Source organism: Thamnophis sirtalis, unplaced genomic scaffold, assembly GCF_051295495.1.
Source record: "Thamnophis sirtalis isolate CommonGarterSnake01/CBP01778 unplaced genomic scaffold, rThaSir2_p1.2 scaffold_3, whole genome shotgun sequence".
Taxonomy (NCBI): Eukaryota; Metazoa; Chordata; class Lepidosauria; order Squamata; family Natricidae; genus Thamnophis; species Thamnophis sirtalis.
This window is the reverse complement of record NW_028261383.1, coordinates 86,514,795-86,537,956: the sequence shown is the minus strand read 5'-3', so window position 1 is coordinate 86,537,956 and position 23,162 is coordinate 86,514,795. Positions and strand designations below refer to the sequence as shown.

Here is a 23,162-nt window from a genome sequence, read left to right as displayed (position 1 = left end):
TCACCTTGCTTAGGCAAAAGTGTCTGTGTGTATTTCAGGCGTGAAATATTCTTACCTTCGCTACCAGTTCAGAACTGGGAGTGTGTGTGTGTGCATGGACAGAGCGTCCGTGATGACATCTGGGTAGGTGGGCGGAGCCTCCCACCACCGCAACTACCAGTTCGCTCGAACTGGGGCAAACCGTCAGAATACCACCTCTGGTGTATTTGTGTGTTGATAAGGTGGACTGGTAGCCTTGATTGTTAAATATGAGGTTAAGACAAATAAAAGTCAAAATAAGATGAGATAAGTGAAGAATGCTAACACTTCTTATTCAAAAATAGAAAGAAAAAAGAATAGTATATCATTAGTTCAGTGAGAATGACGAAGTGGTACCATATAGCAAAGAACAGAGAAAAATAGTCTTTTCCTGCTGCTATCCTCCACCAATAGGTTTTGGTTGGGTTTGCATACTCTGAAGCAGAATTAGGTAGTTAATGTGAGTTTGCAAATCCCGCCAGTGTGATTATTCTATGACATAATGTACTATATAAATAAATTGAATTAATGGTGTTAACTGTAAAGGGTGTGTGGAATGGGCTAGAAGAAGAAAGAGCCACTACCAAAGCAATGATGAGATAAGCACAGCTTGAGTCCCTAATTCACACAAGGGAGAAGGAGGGAAACACATCCAAACTTGCAAGATTCTGATAATACAGGTATTCTTCAGGTTACAACTACTTGTTCAGCAATGACTTATGATGGTTCTGAATCAGTGGGGGGACGTATGACTAGTCCTTGGAGTTCTGGACATCACAGCCTACCTACATTCACTAATCATGTTTGGTGCCTACTTGACAATTACAATATTGCAGCAAACTGCAGTTATGCAAACAAGATCTCCCATGTTCTTTGCCAGCTTCCCACAAGCAAAATCAATGGTGAAGCTGATAGGAAATTGGAAGTCAATCATGTGAGGTCCCTGATTAACAACAGCAACCAGGACTTCTGTCACTAAGCAACACTGCCACATGAACCATGTTCTATGACTATGTCACTTAATGATAGTAATTCCAGTCCTAATTGCCATTATAACCTGGCTATACAGTGGTTCCAATAAAAGAAGTTTCATACTTTTATGGCTTTGGTTTCTTAGTCTGGCTTATTTTACAAGGCTGATTTTAACCATGGTTTGATATACTTTCTTTGATCATGGACGTACCATACTCCCATCAATATATTGTTCAGACTGATTATATGAACTTCCACTGATCTAATTTTAAAGCCATTTAAATGACTACCACCACATTTTGTAGCACTCAGTCTCCATATAAGGTTACCTGTTCATGTAATTGCCAGGTTTAATACAGCCAACTGCAATTGCTATTTTAAACTTCTCACTTAAACTTCTCCTTATAAATAATATGACATCACTGCTTCATTCAACACTGCGTTTTTATTTTAAGTAAGTGTAATGTCCTGCCTTAAATACAGTCATCTTCAGAGGCCATGTCCTGCAGATGAACTAGTCCTAGAATAGAGCATACTGAATATGATCATTTATGACAGAATATTATTAAATGACAGAAAAACAGAATAACAGATTTGGAAGAGACCTTGGAAGTCTTCTATTCCAATCCCCTGCTGAAGCAAGAAACCCTATACTATTTTTGATGGTATAGTATATGTCATTCTTCAACATAGTGATTAAATTAGTAGATCAGCGAGATACTGTGGACATAATAGTCTTTAGCAAGGCATTCAACAAAGTAGTCCACAACCTACTTTTCGGTAAGCTAGAAAAAAGCAGGATAGATAGCATCACCACCAGATGAATTTGTAACTGGCTGACAAACCATACTCAACGAGTAGTCCTTAATGAGTCTACGTCTATATGGAGGGAAGTAATCATTGAGGTACCCCAAGGTCTTAGGCCCAGTACTCTTCAATATCTTTATAAATGACTTAGATGAGGGAATAGAAGGGGGACTTACCACATTTGCAGATGATACTAAGCTGGCAGGAATAGCCAACACCCTAGAAGATAGGCTTAAGATCCAAATGGATCTTGACAGACTTGAACACTGGGCCTTATCTAACAAAATTAAATTCAATGTAGAGAAAAATGAAGTCTTACACTTAGGCAAGAAAAACCAAACGTACATATATAGACTTGGTGAAACCAGGCTTAACAGTAGTAACTGTGAGAGAGATCTTGGATTCTTAGTGGACAATCAGTTAAATATGAGCTAGCAGTGTATAGCGGCAGCCAAAAAGGCCAATACAATCCTATATTGCGTTAAGAGTGGGATACAATCAAGATCAAGTAAGGTACTAATACTACTCTATAAAGTCTTAGTAAGACCATGCCTAAAATACTGCATCCAATTTTGGTCACCACACTATAAAAAAAGATGTTGAGACTCTAGAAAAAGTGCAGAGAATGTAAACCTGGATGGTTAGGGGACTAAAACATATGAAGAACGGTTAAAGGAACTGGGCATGGCTAGTTTAGTGAAGAGAAGGACCACGGGAGACATGATAGCAGTGTTCCAATATTTGACGGCTGCCACAGAAAGGAAGGAGTCAGGCTATTTTCCAAGGCATTCAATGGCCAGATAAAGAATAATGGATGGAAACTGATCAAGGAGAGATTCAACCTAAAAATAAGGAGAAATTTTCTGACAGTGAGAACAATCAACCAATGTCTGTTGGGTGAAGGATGAAAAACTAAATATGGAATTCAAATGAAATGACCTGTATGAAGACAAAATTAGTTGGTTAACTTATTACAGTAGTACCTTGAAGAAGAATATAAGGATGTGTATGTTTCATTATAGGTCCCATTCATTTATTGATCATTCCTAACATGAAGCCTCAGTCAAATGAGCAAAAATGGGAGAAAAATGAAACAAGCATGTTAAGGTAAACCAAAATAAAGACATTTTATTTTGAAGAAAATGAACATAATTTTTTTTCTCCCCTTATGCCCAAATACCCTTCACTAGTTGAACTTCAATTCAGCTGGAAGATGTGGGCTGCCTCAAAGTCATTTCTTTTCCTTTTTCTTTTTTTCTCCGCTGTGAGTCTGTGTGATTAAAAGAAAAGCATCGTTTGACTTTAAATTGAGGAATCTTTTATCCTTTCAATATGATAGTCCTGAAGGGAGTGAAGGAGGGAGGCATGAAAGCAAAACAGGGTTGACTCTGCTTCAGTGAGAATGGCTCACTTCAATTTAGATTACTTTGATTAGGTTGGAACAGGTTACTCTGATCCCACATGACTCCCTTTGATGTCAGAATCTGGATTTTGAAGTGTGAGCTGTTTCAGAGTTGGGACTTTTGCAGCTTCAAATGTTTTCTACACCGCTAGTGGAAAGTTATTTTCTAGCAGGACTGCAGAAAGGCTATTAATAGTAATAGCTAAAAACAACATTTTTCAACTGATAATGTTTCATATTGATTATCCTTCTTCAACTCTAACAATTCCACAAATCGCCCATCCTTGCTATCTGGGAGGTGATGAAATCCCACACATCTGGGAACACCAAGCTGCTGAAAATAATTGGCAGCTCTAATTATCAATACATTTCTCTTCCATCTATCAAGTACCCATTCAAATTGTTTTACCTTGCCAGAATCACTGTCAGAGCTGCTGCTGCTGCTGGAACTGTCATCCTCTTGCCCAGGCTAGAAAATAAAACCCAAGAGATTAGGCCAGCAGCAGAATAAAACATGGAATTTGGAAATCAACTTACATTGTATGTGACAGCATGTACCTAAATGGCAGAGTCCTTATTTTTCATGCAGAAAGTCCCATATTCAGGCCCTGCCTTCTACACTTACAGTGGGAAAATAACACCACTTACAAATTTAGAGGGTTGCTTGCAGTAAAACTGGCAGTAATGAGGTTGGAGGAGAGAGAATCAGAGAGTTGGAAGGGTTCATTTAAGTCATCTAGTCCAACCCCTATTCAATGCAGGAATCCATTCAGTCACTACCTGACTATATCCAGTGAAAGAAAGCTTGTCTTCTTCATCGTCTTCTCCTGTTAACTCTTCCAACTGTAAAACTGCTCTTACTTTGTCTCTTATAATAAATCAGAAATTGTTTTCTACAATATAGCTCCATTATTCAGTTTCTTATGCTTTGGTCAATACAAAGAATGCCTTGATTAAATTTCAGATACTTGAAGAATGCTGTTATATCACATTCAGTTTTTCCTAAACATTTTCAGTTACTTCTATCCAGTGATGGGTTTCAAAAATTGTTCGAACCTACTCTGTGGGTGTGGCTTCCTTTGTGGGAGTGGCTTGCTGCCCATGTGACCGGATGGGAGTGGCTTGCCATCCATGTGACCAGATATGAAGATGCCGACGACACTAATCAGAATCACCTTAAATTACCTCACACACAGCACTGGCATGCATAAGAATATGATGTAAACTTGTTTTTCAAAAGGCATCTTTGGTTTACGTTAAAACAACTTCAACAGACGCAATGTTCTGATTGCACCACAAACGCAGTAGTCATCCTTACCTTTCACAGAGGCACTGAGTTTTATAAATATGAGCATGATAGTGTAGAATAATCATATCCAAGGACCAGTGGTGGGTTTCAAAAAAATTTGGAACCTCTTCTGTAGTTGTGGCCTGCTTTCCGGGTCCACTGGTGGAACCTCTTCTAACCGGTTCGGTAGATTTGACGAACCGGTTCTACCGAATAGGTGCGAACTGGTAGGAACCCACCTCTGCTTCTGTCTCTTGGGATAGGACTTAATTTCCAGGCCTCAGATTTTACCCTTCTCTGAACCTGTCCCGATTTATCTGAGTCATCTTCAGGTTTGATGCTTAGCACCGGAACCAACGTTACATAGACGGGTAAAGTAAAAAATTACTGCCTCCAATAGGACAAGTATACTTTGCAGCAACCTAAAATTGATGTGAATTTTTTTTCTGCACACTACCCACATCACTCACATTTACTTTATAACCAGTTACTCTTCCAAGACCTTTTTCTAGTATGACTAAGCTAGGCATACCTCTTCTATATCTGTGCATTTCATTCTGACTTCTAAACGAAGAACTCAAAAAGCTATTTTATTAAGAACTTTAAGAAAAATGTGGAACACTTGAAGGTTTGGGTGATCTGATGATCTTGTGACACTCTGGCAAACAGCCTTTCAGATTGATAAGGGACAATTAACATTCCTTCAGTATTTGAATAAATAAATATATAATTATATTCTATATGTATTTATGTATGAATGCATATAGTGTGTGCATGTGCGCACACTCGTGTGTGTTATAAGATGCTGGGTTTGTCAATAAGAAAATTGCGAGTTTGAGACCCAAATACCCCATTCTTGCCCCAGTTCCTGCCAACCTAGCAGTTGAAAAGCATGCAAATGCAAGTAGATAAATAGGTAACACTTCAGTCAGAAGGTAACAGCATTCCATGTGCTTCAATATTGATACATGACACACACAGAGAGAATAATTCCCTTGATTTTTCAGTCACAGAATTGCCAATCTTCTGCCCAAATTAGACCTTAGGTGAAGCCAGCCCACTGTAATCTTTTCATTGAACAACATTGTTGTGTCTAACCTTTGAATATATTATAATTTTCCCATGGCTCTTCTGTTCTTGTCCTATGATGTTATATTTTGCTGTAAGCCATTGTATTATCAGCCTACATGTATTTTACTTTTTACATGGGAAAAAGCTACATTTTAGCCCAGCAAATCATCTCAGTCATTAGGCAAGAAGAATAAAAGGCAAACAAGTTTTTTTTCTTTTTTGAAGTGATATAGTGAAGAATCTTTTTTTTTCTTTTAAGAGTGAAAGCAATGGCACTCTTCTTGCCAGCTACAATAAAAAAAGAAAAATATCCTGTCTCTGCTCTTTATATTAAAGATCTATTAGACTGTAGCATTAAGTATCCGATAATCATTCAGAGCAAGCCTCGCTATTGAACTGTGAAGTGCAATAAATTAAGAGAGGGCAGATGTCACATTTACAGAAGCTATTAAGTGTATGTGTGTGCAGTGACACTCTTAAGATCCATCAAAGAGTCTGGTTATCCAGGTTGACAATGATAATGATTGATTATTATCATATAATATATATCATGATAATATATTGATATTAATCATTAATTAATTCATATTGGTTTTGGAATTATGAAGTAATTAGGAATCAGAAACCCTTACCAATTTGTCACAAAACAACCAGAGAAGTACTGACTGTTGGGTTGAATCATGGTATGCAATTTTAGTTCAATTGAAAGATACAAACTGCATTACCCCACAAGTCTGCCAAGTCAGAAGTAATTTAAAAATAGATGGAGAAAAAACAATCTGTAGAATGTAAAAGAATTATATTATATTAGAAAGAGGATTTTTTTAAAGTTAACGACTGGCATATGTATAATACAGTATAATAAAATAGGCAAGTAGAAATAAATTCTAACTAAAATGTGTAAAACTAAGCCAAGTGTCTAGGTTTGTAATTCTATAAAAGGCTTGTAATCTATAAAAATGAGCAGAACCTAAAATTTGTTAAAGCTATCTACAAGACTTAACCCATAAAACTTTTAAAGGGATTCTGTTCTCTTACTATATTGGAACTCACATTGATGCCACGATACAATAAAATATTGTGCATAATATGTAAAATCTATTTAAGTGATGTCTAATAAAAAATGCAACCCACAGATTTTAAATAATAAATAAATAATATATAAAATAATAAATAAATAATATATAAAATAATAAATAAATAATATATAAAATAATAAATAAATAATATATAAAATAATAAATAAATAATATATAAAATAATAAATAAATAATATATAAAATAATAAATAAATAAAATAATAAATAAATAAAATAATAATAAATAAAATAATAATAAATAAAACAATAAATAAAACAATAAATAAAATAATAAATAAAATAATAAATAGTAATAAATGCAACCCACAGATTTTATATTCTTGCAATTATATTTGAAAGTCCATTCCAAAGCAGAATCCCTCAAATGAAATCAATGTAATCCTTGCTTTCTCACAGAAGGCTTAAAACTCAGTTTTAAAACTCAATACAATGCTTATAGTTTTTGTTAGAGATTAGTTCTAACTACAGTGGTTTCCACCAAAGTCTTCTGTTCCGGCGGGAACAGAGGTTTAATCCTATTGGTCGAAGGGTCTGACAGCTCCCTATAAAAGGGCTGCTGTCAGACTCAACCTCCGCTGGATTGTTCTCACTTATTGTACTCAATAAAGAGCTATTGTTACCGTTAAGCCTGTGTGTGCCTATCCATTACCCAATCTAACAGTTTTCTTCTCCCCACAATAGCAAATTAGGAATTTGCACCAGTAAGGATGAAGGATAAAAAGCCCAGTTTGCTCCTTCCCTAAATGGTCCTCTCTTTTCCCCCCATCTCCACTTAGTAGCCATGAGTTTCAAATGAATTACAGGGACCACTTCCTTTCCCACCATTCCCTACCTTTGAAAGAACACTGGACAAAGAGAAACTATTGTAAAATAAATATCCCATACACATACAAATTAAAAATATAGAGAGGAGGCAAAGACAATCTCTGTTATAACAAGCTCTATGTTTGCTCCCCACCTCCTTTAAAAATAAAACCATTTCAGTCAGGGGTGGGCTTCAAAAGTTCCAGCTATGGGTTTGCTGCCCTTGTTGGTGGGTGGGCTTGGCCATGGTGGGCGTGGCCTAGCTGGCCTCCTGCACCATGGGGGGGATTTTTTACCCTCCCAAGGCTCCAGAGTCTTTCCTTGAGCCTCCAGGACAGCAAAAACTGTTTCCCCCAGGCTCCAGATGCCCTCTGGAGGCCGGAAACAGGCCCATTTCTGGACTTCTGGAACCTCTGGTAGGCCCATTTTTCACCCTCCCCGAGCCTCTGTGTGGGCCCTGCGCTTACCTTACATGATGAACAGGCCACATGGAGACACCTGAAAGGGGCAGGGTGGGTGGGGAGGGGTGGGCAGAGCCAGCCAGGGGTGATATTTGGGGGTTTGCTGAACCGGGTAGAATCCTAGCTAGAGGATTGCCTGAGCCCATGTAAACCCCCATCCCTATTCTGTTGGGGGGTGGGGGTAATTGCTTTTGCTTTAGCCATCCTTAAGTCAGTTGGATGGGTAGACAAGATGGAGACTGAGCAGAGGGAACAGACTGGAGTGGAATGGTAAAGGGTAAAAAAGAGTGGGGTGAAGGAAGGTAAAGCAGTAGAACATGATAAAAATTGGACGAGAGACAGGAGTGGCTGGAGTAGAACAGGTAGAAAATGGGGCCAGGGACACAAATGCAATAAAAGTTGACAAGAAGGGGGCCTGGAAAAGATGGCAACAGCAGTAGCAGGAAACAAATTAGGATCAAACGGAGACGAGCCAAATGAGAAGATATCAATCAACAGAGGTGAGGAGGGAAACCAGGACTATATCAGTGAGATTGGTGGCGTAAAAATTTAATAAATAAATAACTATATTTCAGCAGAGGAAATTGCTCATGCCTGTTGGCAGATACTGTAGGACAGGACACACAGTCAGGCTTGGAAGAAGGCTCATCTTGTCCCATGTTTGACTTTGTTTTGTTCCCTAGCCCAGGATGCAACTGATTTAGCCAAGGGAAGAATGAGGTGGTGGCAGCAAAAATATAGGATAATATGGAGCAGCTGGCAAAGAAAGCAGAAAGGCATAGATCAGAGAAGTGGTTATGCCAGGTTGGGAAAACAATCTCATGCTGTTGCTACTTTAGCAGAAACTGGGGAAGGGAGTTAGGGTGTTGCGTTGTTACCGAAACAAGTAAGAACTAAAGTAGAGCCATGATGAACTCTTAAGTAATTGACAACAGAAAAGAGCAGATTGGTAGTGCAACAGAGAGCCCATCATCTCAAAGATGGGAAGAATGGGAAATGGTCTGAGTCTAGGTGTCTGGAAAGGCTTAATATCCAATTCTGAAAATAGCTTAATGGCAGAGTCCTCTGAAAAGAATATGCACCAATAAACAAACCCATAAACAGTGCAACTTGTGCTAAAGGAAACAAGAATGTTATAAAAATATAGAATCAAAAAGCTTGCTGGAAACGCATATGAGGTTCTGCATCTGTCTTTCCCAAGACCAAAGCTTGGCCAACCTGGTTGAGATGGCATGCAAGTTTGAATGTGTGATGAAATAAGAGTGAGCCGATTACTGAAGCTGCCCAAATGACTCTTTTACTGTTGATTTTGAGTTTAAGATCTCAAATTACTGTTGTACAAGAACCCAACACTCTTGGACGCTCTTGGTATTAATCTTGGAATACAGCTCTCCCAGCCTCTTGCTGTAGAAAGCAATGCAATTCCAGTTAGAATGCTCACATTATTTATTAGGACTTTGGGAGGAGCAAAAGTGGTCCATGGACTTCAGGTGGCATCTTTCTGTATTAAATAATACTCTGACATTATTCCTATTTTGAATCCCAGACTGAACATAGGCATTGGTTACCCAACTCTACCTTCAGAACAAGTTTATAAACTAATCTAGACTCATTGACTGGGTTTCATATAGCACCCAAAATTTAAATCTTGGTTAATAAACTACAATGACTGCATACATAGAATAAGTTGTATCCAAAGAAACGAATCACATCATGGCTTAATGTGAGGGCCTAGTCCACACAAACTGTTAAAACAATAACTGGATTTCTGAAAAAGCAAAATCAGACATTACCCAGAGCACTGACACCGTTGAGCATGTCATGCAAGCATGTCAGACAGCGGCCTACCCACGCCCTCCAGTACTGACCCTGTGTGGTTATAGAAGTTAATCCAGGACTCCCCAGCCAAAGTTCAAAGTCTAATTACAATGCCCCTTTTTGCCAGCTCACACTATTATAGTAATTAGCTCATTTAAAGGGAGGGGGTACCTTTGGACAGGTGTAATTATAGGATTTTCCTTGTGGCATGATGATGCAGGCTATCATGAGGAGCTCTTTATATGCTAGAATTTATTACCACTTAGTTGTTAAATGGGTGGAATCCTTTTCTCAGCAATTTTTCCATAGACTTCATGTACAGTAAATAGAAAGTTGTGTGACAGAGTTGTTAAATGCAGTGACTAATGAATACATCTCACAAGTGTTTGTTATGAATCAACCAAAGTTGCCACACCCCTTCATAGAAAAAAAGAACTGAAGCATGCCATCCAGTACCCTTTTTCCCATACTTTCAAAACATAGTAGCATGCCCTACGCCCTTAAATGCTGAGGTATAAGAAGGCAAATGTTTAAAAGGCAAATTTTCTATCTCACTCTTACTCTACTCTGAAAGTTCATTCACAATGAATCCTTTGAATGACTTCATTCTTTAATCCATGTTTTGCAAAGGAAATTCTTACATGCCCAGTGCCTCTTCCTATTGAACTTTTCGTTTTAGTTAACTTGGCTGGGTCCAGGCTGACTCATATTCATAACAAGGAACTTGAATTGTTCATAAAAGATTTAAAACAACTCAGCACTGAGTCATGGCTAAGATTAATGCTTGGCATGTTATCACAGTACATAAAAACTCAATTCAAAAGTCAGGCTTCAGATTAGATTAACACACACCACTTCTCCACCCCTATCAAGAATCTGTCTTCACTAACTGATTTTTGATGCATTATTCTAAAAAGGTTTCTGCATTATGCCTTCTGCACTTAAGACATTTTTAGACAGTTTTCCTCCTACTCTTCTATCCAAGGCATGTTTATATCTGCTCAAATATGCACGCAAAAGGGATCACAGTAGGAGACGGATCCAAATGTGCTTGGAGGCATTTGCCAGTTGAGTTTTCTTCCTCCCAGAACCTGATCTGGAAAGTTAAAGGATCCATGGAAAGATTTTTGGAGATGCAAGAGGGGAGACAGGTGGAAAGAGGAGGAAAGTTCTACTACATGAGTTATTATTAATCGCTCAATATTGCAGGCAGTTTATCTTGCACAAGCATTAATGTGAATTGAATATGACAGTTTGTTCCGCACTTTAGTTATTAAATCTGCTTATCAGTGCAGTCTTCCACATTTTCGGAAAATGATGTGTGACAATTGGGGAAAATTTGCTGACCACAACTATCATACTGCGGACACTTTCCATTGCTTCAAATTCCCACAGGGTATTTCCTCAATATATTTTAAAAACGCAGAAGTTCTCCACAATTCAGAAGATGCCTAATATTTAGCCCCAAAAACATTTTCTGAGCATCACAGATTTCATAAAAACATTGAAGAAAACAGAGACAGTCAGGAGAAATGGAAAAGAAACTCTACCTTGATCTAAATAGGAAAATGCATGGAAAGTACAGTTTTTTTAAAAGACATTGATGTTTCTGATGTTTCAAGCACCTTAGTGATGATTTGCTTTCCTCACAAGGTCTCTTGTCATTTTCATTTGTCTTAAACCTTTCACTGATTTTCACCTTTCAATCCTTTCTCCTTGACACCCAGGACAATTTTGAGTAAGAGATGTTAAGCCATCTCAGAGAGATGCCACTGCATTGAGACCAATTCTCTCAGACATATTTGTCTGCATATATTTACTCCTCAGAAAATATTTGCTGCCAGGCCTCAAATATGAAAGTGCTGAAGGCCTGAAGATTAAATGAAAATTTCAGTAAAACCTTGCCACAGTGGCTGATGTAGAATGTAATTACTGGGCTGGAAGAGGTCCTTCAGATTGAGCCCAACTTTTCCTGCTCAGTGTAAGAATGCAAAATATTAGTTTCCCCAGACAAATGGTTGTCTAAACTTCTACTTGAAAACATCCAGTGAAGGGTTATCCATCATCTCTCTGGGTAATTGGTTCGCCTGTCAGAATGCCCTTACTGTTAGGAATGGTTTTTTCCCTCTAACATTCAACCAGAATCTCTCTTCCACTAACTGAAATTCATTATCCTGTCTCCTACAGTCTGAAATGAAGGAGAGCAAGTTTTGATCTTTTGCTATGAGATATTTCTTCTAGTATTTGAAGAATGCTATTTTATCTCCCTTACTTCAGGATTACATAAAGCCAGCTCCAATCCCTCTTCACAAGTCTTAATTTTGACTTCCAATCATCTTTGTAACCCTTCATTTATCCTATTCGGTTTTCAATGAATTCTACAGATATAGTGCCACAGAACCGAGGCAATAAAAAGTGGTATTGTATTCTAAAGCAGAATAGATTAGAATGATTACTTGGAATGGAAATTTATACTTTGGTTGATGCAGTCATAAAATTGATTTTGTTTCCTCTTTGCAGGTCTCATATTCAGTTTGCACCCAACTGCAATTCCCAAATCTTTTCTGCAAGCACTGTTATCATGATAGGTATATTTATGCATTTGATCTGAACTTTGCATTTATCTTTGTTTGCTATCTTCCATTTCTCCTGCTTTTGGGATCAATTTATAATTGATCTACGTTTATTCCTTTTTTCTGAAGTCCATGTTATTGTGGACTTCACTTATAATTTCCTTTAAAATCAAGAATTACAGCATTACATGGTTGCTTTCCTCCAATGTTCCTCTTACTTCCACTACCCAACTAATTATTTTCTTTTGATTAGATCAAAACAAGGATGGTTTATTCTTTTTTTCATCTTTTATGCTGTCAAGGAGAAGACAAAAGGGAAAGTGCCTGGAAGTACCATGCTTAGCAGGGTTTGTTTTCCAACAGATGCCAGAGCAATTAAAGTTCCCCATCATTATGTCTCTCTGAACATTTTCTTTTGGAAGACATCATCAACATTGCTTTCTTGGTTGGCTAGGTAAACAAAACAACAGTATTGCCTTTGCTAGTTCTTCCACTCATTTTAACCCAGTTGTTCCTGCAGCATTGCCAAATTAGCTCATCTGGGTTTATGAAGCAAGGTAGATATTTTTAACTTATGATGCAACTACACCTTTCTGATGCTTCTGATTCTTTTGAACAAGTGGGCAGCTCTGCTCACTAAACCAAACTTATAAGATTGTACCAGGTTGACAATTTAACATGGCTAAGAGCCAAAGAGGAGGAAAACAGACAACAAAAAAGTGAATTAATGACAAAAGATTTTCCTGCCACTTCTATATGTATTTGTATTTGTAATGTGGTATGCTTTTATACTGCCTTCCACTTCACTAGATAAAATTGGCTAACACCGAGGAGTGTAACCATGATTTAACCAAATTCACATTCATTTTAATACAGGTTTAAGAATGTGATCCCATAAAATCCCTTCCATTTCTTAAGATTTCTGTGAAAACTACCAGTATTGAAGTTTTAAGACATGTAGGGTAATTTAAATTTTGATTGATTTACAGTATATCCTCATGGCAGCCTTCCTTCCTTCAGTCTTTCCTACAAGTGGGACATGATGTAAGTCGAGGTCAAAAGGTAATCCTTGACTTACGACAACTGAGCCCAAAATTTCTGTTGCTAAGCAAGGCAGTCAGTAAGTGAATTGCCCCCTTTTTATGACCTTATCTGCCACAGTTTTTAAGTGAATCACTCTATTTGTTAAGTTAGCAACTTGGTTATTAAGTGAATCTGGCTTCTCTTTGAATTTGTTTGTTAGAAGGTCTCAAAAGGTGATGACATGACCATGGGACATTGCAACCGTCATGAATAAATGCCAGCATCCAAATTTTTATCACATGACCATGGGTATGCTGCAGTGGTCATAAGTGTGAAAAACAGTCATAACTCACTTTTTTCAGTGCCACTGTAACTTAAATAGTCACTGAATAAATTTGTGTAAGTTAAGAACTATCTGTAACCAGGGAGTTTCCATAATAGAGTGAATTTGAACAAGACTGATGGGCTGGCTGCTAAAACAAGGTCATGGCACACACTTGAAAGTAAATCAGGAAGACTGTAATTGGGGGGGGGGGTTCTGTCTGTCTGTCTCAAAAGAACAAAGAATGCTTATCAACAGGAAATATGCAGGTATAAAGCTTGTAGCAATTATGGGTAGCTAGAAAGCTGATAAAAAGTAACAAGAATTAGACAACTTGCAGATCTCAGCTAAAAGTTAGGAACAGGGAAGGCCTGCAGCAAATGAAATGTCTATTAGATAATTCCTTGGGCATTCATTAGTCAAGGCTTAGGAATGGGACAGCTATAGACCAATAGAACAAATTGTAGAATTATTGCTAAAATGTTTATTAGATGATATTTCTTATTATTTCACCTTGTCCCGCCTTCTCCTTTAGTGAAAGCTTTCTTAAGCCTTTGTTCTTGGTTCTTGGCCTTTTGACCAGGAACCCTTTTTCTTGGAGTACTCCAATAAAAAGTAACCAGAAAACCTGCACCTCGTGTCTGGTGTCCATCATTGGCTTCGGCACCAGGCTGAGACCCGAATTTGAGACAACAATACAAAATTTGAATTTACATTTTCATTCCTAGTGCAATACTGTAACCTATACATCACACTAGAATGAAAAGAGATAAAGAGCTCAATTAGGTCTACAGAAAATGTTATGCATTATAAGGTCACCCTCAAAAAGTGATGGAAGGCATGGACTTTTTTTTTTAACCTGAAGCCATTTCTATTCTTCCATTCTCATCTTACCTTTTTCTCCTTTTTCTCTTTTTTCTTTTTCTTGTCCTTTTTGTCTCCATCCTTATGGTCTTTATGTTCTTTTCCTTTGTCCTTTTCATCCTTCTTGTCTTTGTCTTCTCGCCCAAATACTAAGAATGACAATGAGATTTCAGGATATGGGAAAATCAGCTGGGATATTCACAGATCAGAAAAGTAGAGAACAAAGAGAATAATCTATCCTATGCCTTGATTTCCTAACAAGGACACTTTCAAAGGTTTTTTTTCAGTGCATGCCAACATTTTCCTGCATGCTTTGTGTTGTAGTGCTGAATAGCTATTCAAACTTCATAGGAAGGATAGAGCTTTGAGGACAGAAGACCAACAACTATGATTGATTAGGTAGATGTTTTTTTAACTATTGCTTGTGGGAAACAGGTTAGTGCCAATTGAAAAAAAGATTACTCTTTAATAGAAAAATAAGTTTTACCTAAGATTTCCAGTTAGGCCCTGCATTATAGTTGCACAAAATCATTATGTTGCACAAAAATGCTTTCTCCACATGCAATACGATCTCATGCATTAGAATAGCTTTATAGTCCATATAGATAGGTTGTTTAAAGGGCCACAGTCTCCTATTTTCATGGACTTACAAAAGGGAAATTTGCACTACATTGGAGACTAGTCTAGGTGAAGAATATGACATAAGCCACTCCTTCTTGCAACACTAATTCTGTTTCCCCACCCTTCCATCTGAGAGGATTATGACATTCTACCTAATAAAGACACAGCCCTGAAACTGGTGTATGAAAGGTGTTCAGTACCATTAACTATGCAGCTGAAATTATCTCAAAAGTCCTTACCTTCTCTAATGACTCCTATTCCAAAGACTAAAGTTAGGTAATCCTTCTAAATCGTGCAAGAGGACCAAGCAAGAACTTGGCCAAACTTGGCTATGCTATATTCAGCATGAAAGCAGCATATGGCTTTATGGTCAGAGTCTGAATATCTCTGAGTACTTTTGCCCTGAGTAGAATATGCTCAATTGGTAACAAAGGGTGCTTGCTGAAGGTCCCAGTACTAAAGGAAAGCCATCTTTATGGACCCTTGATCCTTCTCATTAGAATTATTTACTTCCTGGATATTCGATGGCCTCTCTCCAAGAAAGAGAACAGAGAGTGTAATAACATGGCTCCACAGAAAGGTATTCCATGGGTCTATGGATTAACCTACTGCAAATTTATTTATGTATTTAAAATATTTGTATAGGCACTCGCTCTTGAAACAACTCTGGGAGGCTTATAACCAGTAAAACAATTAAAATAATATAAACAGTAACAACCAATAGCAATCAAACCAAAACAGAAAAACCTGGCACCATAACCACACTTCCCTGATGCACCTGCATTCTTATCCCACCCTGACCTTGCCCAGTGCCTGAGGCAACAGCCAGGTTTTAAGTGGTCTCCAAAAGATGGAAGACTGGGGGCCTTTCAAATCTGTGATGGGGATGTTCTGCAGGGCAAGGGCTGCCACAGAAAAGGCAAACTTCTTAAAACCCACAAGTTGGCAATGTTTAAGGGAAAAGATCTGAAGCATGCCCAACCTATCCATTCTGGCGGGACAGAGAGATGTTCTCAGGGAGAGGCAGTCCCAGAGATATCCTGGCCCTCTGCCATACAGAGCTTTAAACATAATAATTAGCACTTTGAATTGTACGCAGAAGATAATTAGGAACCAATGGAAGGTAACCAATGTAACAGGCATATATTATGAGCAAACTTAGAGATGCCCAACACTGCATACTGCTGCATTCAGAACCAATTGTAAATTCTGGGGCAGCCCCAGTTAAATACACAGCAATCATCCAAATGACAAGTGTCCACGGTGCAGTGTTACTGTGATCAAGGCTACCCAGTCCAAGAAGGAAAGAGCAAAATTGTTGCGCAAGACAAATGTGTGCAAAGGCCCCCTAGCCATAGTAGTTCATCAGATTGATTGGTTATTGTCAGTGACTTGCGGTGAGATTTATGGCTGGTGAGGCAGTAATTTTTTTAGACTTGTGGACTTCAACTCCCAGAATTCCACAGCCAGGCATGCTCAGTTCCGATTTAAAGCGACAGCATTTGTTTTTCTCCTTTGCTAAATAAGTTTCCTTCATTCTTTTTCTTCTCCCTTCCCCTCCTTCCTCCCTCTCTCCCTCCCTCCCCCCTCTCAAACACACACACAAGTTGGATTGGACTATCTCTCCTACCCTTCCCTCTCTCATTCAAATAAACTCTCTCTCAACCCCCCCCCACACAAAGTTGGATTGGAGGGAGTCAGGGAGACCACAGGAGGAGGCAGGAAGCCAGTCAAAGAGCCATACTGGAGCACACACACACTTCCCCCCAGCCCCGGAAGGATCCAGCCCAGCTTCACTGATTACAGGTTTGAAAAGACAACGTGGCTCTGCCTGCAATCAAACTACACTTGGGGAGGGAGAGCACTTCCCTCCAGCCTTTGCCCAAAGCCCCGCACCAGGAGGAGGACACTTTTTTAGAGGCTTTTTTAAACAGTTAAGCACTAAGCAGAGTCATCCATGGTGACTCTGGCAGCAACTAGCTCAGCCTGACCTCAGCTCTTTCCTTTTTCCTTTTACATTTTTTTTTTCTTTTCATGATGACAGTAGTGAGGCTCTGCCTCCCTTGACTGCACGTCCCTGGTTATTGTTCTATTAATTGGTTAAGGTTTTTAATCCTATCATATTAAACTGGTGAGACACTTAGAATTAATGGAGTGGCATATAAGCTAAATGAATAAATAATATAAAAGCTAAAGCATTAACAGGAAGAAATTCATTCTTTGTTTTGTTTTTCTACAAGGATCTAGATTAAAAGCAAAAAGAAGCTAGTGCAACAGAAGTTAATCTGTTGTAAGAAGTAAATTACTAGTGGCTCCATAAGGTCAAATGTAACTATATCTTCATCTCTAACACTTTTTGTTGGTTGATTGGTGGGTTGGATTTATTAATCTCATTACTTTTTATACTGAGGATAAGCTTATTTCATATAGAATAGGTTACACCTCACTTTCTCTAAGAACCTTGCTTTCTCTAAGAAACAATTCCAATGCTTATATGTCTGTGCATTCTGAGAATATTATAGTAACAAAAATTAAAATTAAAAAATAAAGAAACAGAGCCTCAAAAAAGGTGCAGCAAAGTATTCCTTTGTATATTTATGGGATTTTCTGGACACATAAAAGACATCTTTATTTTAGCCTTGAAATTTCCACAATCCTTCCTTGGGAAAGAAAAAAAAATGGATGAAATGATGGAAAAATATAGGAAGGCTATAAATCACTGGACAATAAAATCAGTGAATCAAAACTAAGGTAACTGTTGTTTAACCTTTACTGCTATTACTCTTTTATCTCTTAATTGCTGAAGTTCAGTGTAATGATTAACTATGTTTTTTATTTACAAAGAAATTACAGCATTCTGATGAAGAGACTGAATTTCTACTGAAAGTAGTGTCTTTCACTAATGATTTGGGAGGAATGTTGAAACCAGCTTATCAGTAGAAAAACAGAGATACTCAGAAGTGGTATTCAGCCAGTTCTGACAGATTCTGGAGAACCGGTAGCGGAAATTTTGAGTAGTTCGGAGAACCGGCAAATAAGATGGCTCCACCCCCGCTGCTGCCTCCCAGCTGATCTTCTTTTGTTGCCCTGTACAAGAGAACGGAGCTGAGGCAGGTTAGTGGGGTGGGGAGGGAATGGGCATTTTGCAGTATCCTTCCCCTGTCACGCCCACAAAGCCACGCCCACAAAACTGGTAGTAAAAATGTTGAACCCCACCAGTGGATACAACAAAATGGAACACAAAACTAAAATGAAGAAGAAAAAAAGTATTTGCTCCAATTACAGTATTCTTTTCTCTTATGTAATATTCTAACTGATGATTTCTTAAATATAATTACATTTGTATTGTCAATACTTAATCAAGTATTAAATGTTACTGCAAAATTTGATATCCAACATCTTTTTTCCTGACAAAGTGCACAGGAACATCCCTTAGAATATTTCTTAATTTCTTCTAAAAAAGACAAGAAAACTGAAGATGACTTTTAAGTCAAAACTATGTGGGACTCCCAAGATTATGTGATACAGAATTCGCTAAAATGAGACAGGAAGGAACTGAGGAATTCAAATCAGAAAACTCCCCTGAATAATGATACCATTTTTATTCTTTAGAAACATTCACGTTAACAACTGCCCATTTTCAGCATGTCATATAAGTAGTTCATGCATAGCTAGATATGCAGAATGCAAGACAACTGGAAACATAATAAATTCAGTATCAGTGCTAAGAAATAAAGGGATTATTTATTTACATCTCATATAACACAAGCATATGGTGATTTGTTTTCTTTTCTTTTTCCAAATGAAAAAAGAAACCTACCTTTTAAGATTGAAGACATTGTTCAGTAAGAGTACAGTTATTAAAAAATATATAATTAATTTGTCAAGGCTCCACACTAAGTTTCTTAGGTCAGATCAGTATAAATTAAGTTGAATCTAAGCAGGACCTGAAGATACCTAGGATAAAAGAAGTAAAAATGGTTATGGATTTACTTGTTGTCTATAAAGAAGTTGCAAAAAATCCTGACATGAAGTAAATACACAGTAGCTTAAAAAAGAACTCAAGTCTTGCTTTAGAAGATCAGATAAATAGATAATTCAGATTTCTAAACCCGTTTAAGAATCTGGTTTTACCAGTTTCCATTTTGCCTCACCCATCTTCAGCCCCATAACAAACAATACGGAGAATTTGTAAAGGTTCTCTGTGCTTAGGTTCTTTATGCAGAAAATTCAAAAATGATAAATATGTTTCTCTAATTATGAGACCTTAATGGAAAGAGTTTGGTTTCTCATTCATCTTCCTTAATTACGGAGCAAATAAGCACTCATACCGCTTCTACAGATTTATAAACTGCCTGAGTTTTCACAGCCACTATTCATGCGCCAAATACAATTTGACAAGCCCTAACATTGATTTCTCCTATGGACTTGCTCTTCCTGAGTTTTAAGCATTACTGAAATAATTGCTTGCTTTCCTGAAAACTGAAGAGATTAAATGTCAAAGCAAAATATCTTCACTCTGATTCATGCAGAAACCCAATCAAGACAGTCTTCTAAAGTGCTTTCTATCTATAATGCCAGCTGGGGTAGAAAAAAAAATCCACCGAAAAGACAGAAAAGTACAGTATACAAGAAAGCCCTCTCACCTGGGGAAGTGGAATGAAAAGCAAGCCTTTCAATGCAGACTTGACTAGCAGAAATGTAGCTCTTGCCACGGAGATTCCTCCCCTTTTATCATCTGGGAAAGAAGAAAAACTGGTTCCAGCCCGCACCAGGCTTATATGACCCACATAAAATGAATGGGCACTATGTATAAAGTTGCTCAGACTAACTTCATTCTTAAATCCTGATTATTCCAGCCAGTTTTGACAGGTTGTCTTTATTTGACCAACTTATTTCACAAATGGCTATTAAATCCTATAATCTCATTGAGAATATAATGGCTATTAAATCCTATAATCTTATTGAGAATAATTCAGTGTAGAATTTACAGTGCAGCACAATATGTTGATTGGGAACTTATCAAGTGCAATTATACTAAAAATTGCCTAAATTATTTTACCATCTAAGGCAGGGGTGTCAAACTCAAGGCCTGGGGGCAGGATCCGCCCGCAGAGTGCTGGAAACAATGAAGGACCGGCCTTCCTGAGCTCAATTTTTGCTGGCAGAGGGTTGCAGGAAACCGTTGTGGCTGAAAATGGAGCTCGTTTTCGCTGGCAGAGCCCTTAGGCCTCTACAGGCACCTCTGACGTGAGTTACTTCGAGCTGGTCCAGGGGTGGGTTTCAACCAGTTCGCGGTGGTCCCCGCAAACCAGTTGGTTGGCGAACCCGGAAGTAAGTAACTTCCGGGAATGGCGAAGGGCCCACCCGCCCACCCGTGCTCCTTACCGGTCTTTGAAGGGTTCTGCGCTTCCACGCAGGCGCATGGCACATACAGCACCTACGCGATTCTCCACGAGCAGCTGGAGTATCGCGCAGGCACTAAGTCGCATGCGTGAACTGCGCGCGTGCACGAGGACGCCGCCAGCCCCGTTCCAACCGAACCGGTTGGAACGGGATTAGCAACCCACCCCTGAGCTGGTCACATCCACCATGGCCATGCCCACCTTGTCGCTCCCCAAGGTCAAACACAATCCTGATGTGGCCCTCAATGAAATCAAGTTTGACACAGCTGATCTAAGGGGGCGAAATCCAGCAAATTCCTCTTTGGGAGTAATATATAATATCATTCATAATCATAGCCTTAGTTATGATTGTCATGTTCCTTCATGACACCTAAAGTCACACCTTATTTAGTTTTTACAATATGACCAAAATAGTTTTCACTCAAAGCTGAATATAGATTGATTTGGGAACTAATAGTATTTTGCCAAATGTTTCACTCACCATTCTACTTTTACCTTCTTTTTTGGCAAGAGATTTGACCAGAAAAGAAAGAAAACAACAGAGGTTACTTGATTGATCAAGTGATGATATGTCTATTTCAGCAATCATTCAAAATGTTAGCAAGACTTAGCAAGTAAAACATTTCTACACACATATCTTGAAAGCAACTAATTTTGTAATTAAGATTCTTCCAAAGATAAGAATGAGTTGAGTCAGTATTGTAGAAGTGTCTTGAAGATATGTAACTTTGCACATGTGTATATTCTTTAGATATCACATTGAGATCAGAGTAGGTCTTCTGGAGTAAATAATAATCAATTTCTTATATAACTATTTGATTAATCACATTAGTATTTCAAATTAAGTTATTTTATTATTATCAGAAGTGCTTGAAATATACCTCATACTATAAAGAATAATACAATTGAGAACCAGTTTATACTTATGTAGAATGATCAAGGTAAAAATAAAAGTATAAATAGGAAAAGCCCAATATTAGAGTTACGTTGTTTTATGATAATTTAGCATTAATTTCCTAGAGCATCTATGAAGATTCTTAATTATTCAGGTCATGGTTGTTCCAAAGGTGTTTTTCAAAAGGCAACTGGACTTTCTTGGTTTTTTTCCTTTAAAAAGTTTCACTTTTTCGCTTCACTTTAGAACTGAAGAAACTTCTTGGATGAGCAGTAAAACATTTTCAAGAGTAAGAAACCCCCAGGAAATTCCAGTTGCCTATTGAAAAGCATTTTTGAGACACTTGTCTGTTAAAAAGCACCTTTGGGACACCTCCCAGAGCTGATTTCTATTTTTTTAAAGAATAATCATGGTTTTCATTTTTAGTATTAAAATTTACATATCTGACATGCCAAAGACCAGATTTGAAAGGATTGCTGTCCATTTTCAGCCCCAAACATGTTGCCAGAAGCCATGATGGAGACAGGTGATTATGCTGTTAGCATGTTTGAAGTGAGCAACTTGTACCTCTTTTGGTCTTGCAATTATTCCTATAATAATTTGTGCAATTGGCTTCTTCTGCTACATTTTGTTATGCTTACCCAAGTCTACTTCATAAAACCCGTTTAATTGTATTGTTTTTGAGCAGTTATTTGAACAAGAAGTGGTGGGCTTTCTCTTTCCTCATTAAAAATTTATACAAATGTTTAAAAAAAGACTTAAAAGTTCATTCAGTTCAACCCTTACTTCTGTTGAAACCACCAGATCTTTAACAATTGGCTTGAAACTGAGAATTTGGCTTGCAAACTATTTCCTTAGATACAGAGTTGTTTTTTATTCTGTATAATGCAAATATGTCAATGTTATTTGCAGAAGCACAAAACCATATGAGAATTTAACTGTAACTAATCTCATCCCTTTCTGAAATAACACAATGGAAGATGATCAATGGGTTTTAAAGCAATGTTTTCCAATCTTGGAAACTCTAAGAGATGCGGACTTCAACTCCCAGAATTCCCCATCCAGCATGCTCCAAAGCCTTATACTATGGAAAAATAGCGCAAGACAAAAACAGTAAGGGGAATTAGAATGGCAAAAGAGATTAAGCTAGGCATAGGTATTGAAGACATAATTCACTTAAATTTAGTTAATTGTACTTAGCATTTAAAGATTTATATTTCCAAGTAAATTTGCTTATTGGGAGTACATTTGGAACTTTATTCCAAAACAAAAAAAGGGCAGTAGGATGCATAACAAGTTGTTCCGGCTTTCTTTTCTTTTGAATTTAAGTTTAATCATAATATTCTTAAAAACCCAAACCTGTAGCCACTTTGTTTGAAGACTTCAAGTCATGGTCTTGGTTTGTTTCTTCAACATACTGTCCTACAAATCCACTACATTTCTAATGTTACCTTCAGGCCATTTTTATTAATTGGAAGTGCCATTTCTCTATAGTCTATAACACGACTTCTATAATCAAATACAAAGTATTTCACAAAGTCTATGACTCATTTGAAACAAGGGCTGGGCAACTATTGGAGAAAATACACAATTGTTCCATTTGAACAGATAGCTATTGTCTTCTATTAGAGTAAAACAATATTGTGGAATCTGCATGTTAAATTTAAGCTTAAACTTTACATAAGTAGACAAATAAAATGCATGTATTCTTCCCAATA

At 37.7% G+C, this 23,162-nt stretch overlaps 1 protein-coding gene across 1 annotated transcript; it reads right to left on the bottom strand.

Annotated features, from left to right (window-relative positions):
* Positions 1–2,899: 2,899 nt before the first annotated feature.
* Positions 2,900–19,930, bottom strand: LOC106547427 (uncharacterized). Its single transcript, XM_014064603.2, has 5 exons — positions 19,791–19,930; positions 18,965–19,101; positions 14,554–14,672; positions 3,609–3,668; positions 2,900–3,067 (listed from the first exon to the last, which is right to left on the bottom strand). Exons 2-5 carry the CDS (start codon positions 18,981–18,983, stop codon positions 3,029–3,031), a joined length of 237 nt encoding a protein of 78 aa, XP_013920078.2. The 5' UTR covers positions 18,984–19,101; positions 19,791–19,930; the 3' UTR covers positions 2,900–3,028.
* Positions 19,931–23,162: the final 3,232 nt, after the last annotated feature.

What these genes read in the sequence shown, in the direction of transcription:
- LOC106547427 (XM_014064603.2), bottom strand. An exon ending in AAGAGAAAAAGGAGAAAAAG is followed by an intron (nt 3,669 to 14,553) that starts GTAAGATGAGAA and finishes TTTATTTTCTAG; the next exon opens with CCTGGGCAAGAGGATGACAG. An exon ending in CTGACAGTGATTCTGGCAAG is followed by an intron (nt 3,068 to 3,608) that starts GTAAAACAATTT and finishes TTAATCACACAG; the next exon opens with ACTCACAGCGGAGAAAAAAA.